The 7981-nt window shown below is 44.0% G+C and overlaps 1 protein-coding gene across 1 annotated transcript; it reads right to left on the reverse strand.

The window, feature by feature from the left end:
- Nucleotides 1-1884: 1884 nt before the first annotated feature.
- s100p (S100 calcium binding protein P) lies at nucleotides 1885-6024 on the reverse strand (the record flags this gene model as incomplete). The annotated part of the gene is made up of 4 exons (XM_080031995.1): nucleotides 5936-6024; nucleotides 3938-4108; nucleotides 2497-2692; nucleotides 1885-2169 (listed from the first exon to the last, which is right to left on the reverse strand). Exons 1-4 carry the CDS (start codon nucleotides 5983-5985, stop codon nucleotides 1885-1887), a joined length of 702 nt encoding a protein of 233 aa, XP_079888121.1. The 5' UTR covers nucleotides 5986-6024.
- Between the last annotated feature and the right edge of the window lie 1957 nt (nucleotides 6025-7981).

Genomic DNA, 7981 nt, shown 5'->3' on the forward strand with positions numbered 1-7981 from the left:
GCTTGTCAAACCGTCAGTCGTCATAAAATAGTTCACATAATCCAAAAGCCGTAATATCAAACTCTGACAGAATACAAAATAAATATATACTAATATTAATGAGGAATGAAAATCAGAGAGGTAAGAGGCACGTTGTGTTTATTTGATTGTACAGTAATATGTGTAACAAAACAGGTTAAAATAGAAAATGTTTAAAATCACACACAGGCATCATTCATTTGCTCACTGTACGTATCTGAAAAGGCTGCCACCACCTATCCTCTTTACCCAAGAGGAAATGGAAGAAATGACTGAAGTGAACTTACAGTGGAGTGAAGCAGTGAATTGATCCCCTTGTTTATTGTATGCACTTGCATACTGTGGCCTTTTTCATGTTGGGAATCAGCCAAATGCACTTACTGAAGCCAAGCTACAGTTAAGTCCTTAAAAGAAATAGTTTGACAATTTGAAATATTCAATAAAAAATACTTCTCATACCTAACTATTCTTTTACTTAACAGCTTTGTATAGCTTTAGAACGCACAACAGGTACTTAAAGTTAAGTGCGTAACTTCTGTCGCCCCCCATGAGGAATTCTGGTTAATTACAACAGCCCTGTTGGCGCATCTACATGAGGCAATCCTTCGTGATTGACACATGGATTTTATACCTTCTGTTGTGCTGTACGTCCAGGTTTTTTCTTTGCAGAGGAATCAACAACTGAAACATTTCTTGGGCGCAAGAGAGTTTTGTGGAACTGATAAGGCTTAATCAACTATGTGTCAACGCGTTTGCCGATGGCTTGAATGTAACCGACATTCATTAATATGAAAAAGTTACGCACTATAGCTTTACAGACATAACGTCACATTGGTGGAAATCCTCTAAAATGAGGGAGTGGCCACAAAATATAATGGAAATGATTGGTTCAAGATTGTGGCTGCAGCTTAAGCCACCGACAGGCCTAACTAGTGTCAAGCCGCAAAGCAGTATCAGCTTATCTGCAAATCTGGGACTCCGACACTGTCCCAAAATACTCCTCTTTAGATAGTCACTGAGACATTGAATCCTTTCCAGCTGTCACAGACAGACCACAGCTCAGCTCTCCATCTTCTTTAGCTACGTTTCCACCCAAACTAGCAGGAACTCCTTCACCACAAACCTTTAGTTCCTGGGCTGCGTGGCTGTGTGTGTTTCCACCGGGGTGTGAAGTCCTGGGGAGGTTTATGCATATCAGGCTGATGACGTATGGAGAAGCAGTAAATGTATCTGCACTGCACGTCATTTTCTAACAGACTACATTTAATAAATGTTGAGTTCGTTGAGAGAGAATCAGTGAATTACAATCAACAGATTATTTCTCTTATTTATTTTAGCAGAGAGATGCGATCGTCTAGGAGAACAAAATGAAAAGTGCACCGTGTGGCTGCTGGTCGGTTAACACGGGCAGCGGACAGATTATTTCTCTGTATATTTTAAGCGTAGAACAGCAGCCATTTGACGGTAAAAAAACAAAGAAAAATAGAAGGGCGAGACCACTGAGCTGAAGTGTTGCAAGTGTTGCTATGCGGCTGCTATAATCTTAACACGTTGGCAGAGAAAAAAAAGAAAAGAAAAGGTCAAACACAAGTGCAGCAGATGCATGACGTGTGGCCCAGGTGATAGTACGTAGGACGCTCGCTAAACAGAGATTTAAACATCGTGGGTGAAACGGTAACTCCACCAATCAGACATCTTCAGCACTGTAGCCCCGCCCCAAAGGTTCCTGAACCTTTGCAAAGTCCTACCCTAAGAAAGGTTCCGGGGACCACAGCTTTTAGACCCATAGTTCCTGCAGTGGAAACACGTGTAGGTCCTGCAAAAGGTTCGTAGCTTCCTTGTGAACTCTAGTCGTTCCTTTACTGTTCACCTCTTAATGCGACCGAGCCTATCACTCATGATTGACAAGTACTGGGTCAGCTTCACCATGGCGATAATGACGGTTCCTCCAATCAGAGTGCAGGTTGGCCAGAAGAGGGAGTGGAAGACTGCCATGCGGCCGTAGATCTGTGTGAGGATGGCGCTGTCCGCTCTGTCTGTGGGGTCCACGAAGCACTGCACACTCTGCTGAGACCGCAGGCGCTCCGAAATGTTCTGCACCATGGCGTGAGTGGCTGCATAGTCTTTACGGCACTTTGGGATGAAGAAGCACTGAAAGAAAGAGTAGGTAGAGAGAAAAACAGACTTTATATCACTTCATTATATATAATCGCTGGTCATGTGATAGTCCAGGCATTATTGAAGACATTATGATGGTGTATTGAACTCAGAGATCCTATGTAGTGTAAATGTGCAAAAAAAAAAATTAAATCGGTTCATGTACAATACATCCAACTGCCTTCCGGAGTATGGAAACCAGCAGGCTTTAGTATGTAGTATAGTTAAAAGAAAAGTATGTGATTTGGAACGCAGGGATGTTTCTCCTCTCCACCAAAGGCTCCAGTTAAAGTAGGCAGAGAACAGGCAACACTGAAGTACCTCCACGTTGCTCTCCTCTGTCTCCTCATTGTGCAGCAGCCTCAGAACCTTCCCTGATGAGTTGAGGCTGACGTAGACCATCAGACAGGGGTAACGGGACCTCTTCCAGCACTCTGCTCCACAGCTGTACGAACAGTTCACATCCCACACGATGGTGGAGTTGACGATAGTGCAGCTAGCCTCGTCCGTCCACAGACTGAAGAGGAAGAGACACTTCTTTAAAGTGCATTTAAGTCCCTTTGTGTGTTGTGGGTTATGCAGATGAAAACAAAACTGTTATAATGAAAATTTACAATTGCTGGCTGGTTAATATATGCGTAAAATAACTCTATATTCATACAGCAATCACGTGTACAGTTTGCACAGTTCATAACACAAGTCTCCCAGTCATTCAGCTTTGCAGTAATTGCCAGGTAAAATCTTTAGTATCCCGCTCTTTTTTTTTTTTTTTTTTTTTAACCTTTATTTCTACAGGTAAATCCCATTGAGGCCGAAGACTCTTTTGCAAGGGAGACCTGTTTTCCTTTCCCACGTTACCATTCACACACACATTCATACACCGATAGCAGCAGGCTAACTATCGACATTCACACGAGGCAAGGTGGGTGAAGTGTCTTGCCCAAGGACACAACAACTATGACACAGGTGGCAGGGCGGGGATCGAACCTCCAACCTTTCATCAGCCGACCCGCTCTACCACCTGAGCCACAGTCGCCCCGATTTTTATCCAATCAGGAGACAGAGCGCTGTAAAGAGGCGGGTCTCTGTGCCCGTGAATGATGACTCGCTGCTCTCCATTGCGGCACTATCTGATGAAGACAGCTGTGTGTTCATGTGGTGGTGACGTAGGGACGAGGGAGGAGACTGCTAACTGCAGTCACTGACAGGAAGTTAGCTAATGCCTCGTTTCCACCGAGTAGAGCGGGTCGGGTCGGAGCGGCTCAGAGCGGGACAGCTCGCTTTTAAAAAACTGGGTGGTGTTTCCACCGCCAACCCTTCCCTTACTGGTAGGGCGGGATTTAGGCTGGACTGCGATAGCCGCCGCCAGAATATGGGTCAAACTATCTGGGCTTTGAAACAGCTGTGGTCAAGCCAGCGGTCTCTTATTTTTGCTTGGCCAAACCGGCAGCTTAAATATTTATTCCCCCCGTGTTGTGAGCGTATTACGCCGGTAAATTTATGCACAGAGACGGCTTGGTGCAACCCGATAGAGACAGGGAGCGAACAGCACAAGCCGCGGCAGCTTATAAATATGGTGACATTCATTTTTAGGTTTTGAATCAGTGATATCATTGAAGTCACAGCACACACACACAAACACACACACACACACACACACACACACACACACACACACACACACACACACACACACACACACACACACACACACACACACACACACACACACACACACACACACACACACAGCTGTTGTTACCTGTCAGAGTAAGCGCGTAGTACGGTGATGCCCAGGACAAAGTACATCATGGCGGAGATGAGCACCATGCTGAGGCCCAGCAGAATGGCCCGGTCCTCCCCTGCTCTCAGAGCTGTCACTGTCTTCCTCTTGTCCAGGACGTCACTTTCACGCATCTTCTGGTAGATGGATCTGGAAAAAACGCTCAACATTAAACATGCAGGGGCCGACATGTTTTCTGTATTTGTGTTCAGGCAAGACTTTTCTCTGAACCTCTTAAAAAAGGATGTTTACATACTTTTCATGAATTAGTGAATGGCGCACTACAGTACAGACCTGAGAGGGTTAGAAATGTTGGGATCTGTTTGAACATGTGTAATGGCCTAATAGTCTTTGCCTCTTGTGTTTCTATCATTAGATTCATTTTGTGTGGCACAGCACGGCTTTGTGGGAATAAGCAACATTATAACAGGTAGGTAAACCCTTTGTCTTGGCCCTTCTATACAGCCCTCTCCCTATACACAGTATAAACACTCCAAAACTTCATCTTCAGCTGCGTTCCTCTCTCCACTCAAACTATCATTCCAGAGAGGCCTGCTCTATCTTAAACGGTGTTGCTCAGCTTCTACTTCTGGCAGCATCTAAAATCCTCCTGCATTCAATTCAATTCAGTTTATTTAAGAAGGGGACAGTGCAAATTAATAAAACACATGATCATACATGGGTTAAAAATGCCAGAATCAGCCAAAAGGCTATTTTTCATCTGTAGTCCCCTGACATCGAAGTTAAAAGAAAATACAATTACACAAGTTAAAAAAAACAACAGACAAAACAGGGCCTCACAGAACAAACAGAACTGACTGACTGAATTCACGTGTTTTACTATATGTCTGTTATAATCGTGTCATTGAATTGTGTTCCCTTTTGTGATTTTTCTGCTGTTCTGTTCTGTAAAAAAATGTATCGCACTATTGTCTGTCAGTCCTGGGAGGAGGCTATTGGCTATTTGTAAAATTGGGTTATATAAATAAAACTGATTTGATTTGATTTGATACCCTTCAACAAGTAAGTTAAAAGTGCATTCAGCCTCTACACATGGGCTCATCTTTCAACTAGCCTTTTACCCTTCAAATGCCATGTCGAACTCCTGCCACAGCCTGCATACCGGCTGACACTTTCACTATTTACAGTGCATGCACTTAAACTATCCTTGGCACTCCCAGGTTTAACGGCCTTCGTCACCAAACTTTAACTGGTCATTTAAGCGCTTTCATTGACAGTTTTACAGCTTTCTACCGCACGACTGGCTGTCAGAGTGACATTCCCACTTTTCTCAATGCTGCTTACATACCAACTCATGCTTCAACTATTTACAGTGGGAAACCCTTAAACAGTCCGTGGCGCTTCTTTAAAGACTTCCTTCACAGGTGGGAATATGAAGGTGTATTGAACTCTGAGATCATATGTAGTATAAAATGTGCAAACATTTTAGAAATCGGTTCATCCTAGCCTGAGAAAAGGCAGAAAGAGTGTTTTATGGTCACAATGTCTAACCCTAGAAATGTAGGGCTAGGATTAACAGGAAAGCTGGGTCAAGGGAAGACTGAGGAAAGACTGAGGGAAGAAAAACCTCATTCATTATATTATAGTGGTGATTTTATAAGGATAGAACGCCGGTTCCGTATGGGTGAAGTATTCCTTTAACTTCATCAGAAAGTGTATTTCTTAGTCTCATCCACTTCAACTGGCAATCCAACTCTGTGTGAGTGGCGTGAGTCTTCCCACATTAGGTCAACTGGTGATTCTACTTCAATTGGATATCCCATTCAACATCTCACATCCAAACATGTTTTGTTATTTTACATTGATTTGATATTCAAACATTTTCCCGTGTAATCTTCAGCATTCTGGAATCTTCAGATGGTTTAAGGTTCGAAATGGTTGCCATTTTTAGTTCTAACATACTAACTTTTGCATTCATCTTATATAACAAATCAAGTAAGGCAGTATACAATATACCTGCGGTCACCTCCTCCATCCCCTGCTTTACTTCCTGCCCACAGAAACATCCTGTCTGAGGAAGGAGGGATTTGTAGTCCACCGTTGCTGCCAGAGGGGATGACCCACCTGCAACATAGGAGAAAATATTATTCAAAAAGACTACACACATTTTACATGGACTAATATTGATGTCCATAGGCCACTGAATAGTTTACTGTGGACAATGCTTGAGATTGGCAAGGGAAAAATACAAGTTAGGGGGGCCTTTAAAAGGTAGATATGATAGTGAATAAGTCATCAACCAGTTCTGATGAACACTATGCATTACCACCGAAGCAAAGCAACTACCACACAACCCCTATCTCACTGGGCTGCGACAGTGTGCGACAAGTTGGAGACACAAAATTGCCTGAAAACATGCAAATTAGCGACAATTTTCACTTGCAGTCTCACTGAGTTGGTTCCTCACGACACGTTTGCGAATGTCCTGGCCAAAACTTGCTGGGACCTCGCATTTATGTCCCACGAAAATCTGGCGAGCGTCGCACGAACGGAATGTCAGTCTAATTTTTGTCTCAAATCAGTCACAATTCGCTAAACCCTTGCATAGTTGTCTCACACTTCTCGCACTTTCTAACTTGCGGAAACTAAACTGAGAAGGGTTTGCGACGCGTTCGAGACACCTGCGACGACTCTGAGACTATTTTGAGAGTAGATTTGTCTCGCTAATTTTTTTCAGAATCCGGCGGACTGTGAGGCTCTGCGACGCATGCGATGAAATTGAGAATGCAGTCTCCAACTCCAATTCCCTCGCGAATGCAGTCTCCAACTTGTCGCTAACAGTCGCAGCCCAGTGAGATAGGGGCTTAAACATCAGTCACAGAAACCTCTCTGGTTTTCACATTCATGATTAAATCTTTGAATTATCTGTTGGACCTTGTATTCCACAATCTGCATGTAGTTTCAAATCCATGTTATGGTGATTTCAAAAACACCCTTACAGTCATTTATGTATTTATTTGTATTTATTGGTTTACTTCAGGGACATTGCACACTAATCAACAGTCAAACTGTAAGTGAGTCAGAGTTAGCCTAAGAGGCTACTATGCCTCGTTTCCGCCGAGTAGAGCGGGTCGGAGCGGAGCGGCTCCTAGCGGGACAGCTCGCCTTTAAGAATCTCGGTGGTGTTTCCACCGCCGACCCTACCCTTACTGGTAGGGCGGGGTTTAGGCTGGACTGCGATAGCCGCCGCCAGAATATGGGTCAAACTATCGGGCTGTGGAACAACTGTGGTCAAGCCAGCGTTCTCTCGTTTTTGCTTGGTCAAACCAGCCGCTTCTTTATTTATTCCCCCCGTGTTTTTGTGAGCGTAAACGGACAGAGACGGCTCGGTGCAACTGAGACAGTGAGCGAACGGTGCTGGCTGCGGCAGCTACCTGACATCGTAGCAGTGGGACATGGTGGTATAACCAACTGATTAATTTAATGACGAGGAAAAACACCACACAATAAACAGTGCTGCGCTTACATTTTTCGCCAAAACACAAGACTCTCTTCACTCTTGCCGAGGTGACTACACACGGCGGAAATTATTCTTTCGACCAATAAACGGACGGCATGTGTAGCTCCGCCTTTTCGGCACCCTTTCAGGCGGCTGGTACCCCAACGGAGGAGTACCGAAATTAGGAGCGGCTCAGAGCGGTTAGGTGCGCTTAAACCGTACCCTACCCAACTTTTGGCAAATTTAAAGCCAAACTACCCGAACCGAACCGCTCCGATCCAACCCGCTCTACTCGGTGGAAACGAGGCACTTTAGGTTAGTTCAGGGGTGTCCAAACTACGGCCGATTTTAAAAATATTATGTAATATGGCCCTTTGAATTTTTTTTTTGCATTTCTTAGTTAACCCACTAGTGCAGGGGTGTCAAAACTGATTGATTGGCCCGTGGCACATTTAAAAAATATAATGTAATATGGCCCTTTTTAATTTTTAAATAATTTAAATGCACTCATTATATTACAGAGAAATATGTCCCATAAAGGGAAAAGAGCTCCAAGCCCATCC

This window comes from Ammodytes marinus, assembly GCF_949987685.1.
Source record: "Ammodytes marinus genome assembly, chromosome: 8".
NCBI lineage: Eukaryota > Metazoa > Chordata > Actinopteri > Uranoscopiformes > Ammodytidae > Ammodytes > Ammodytes marinus.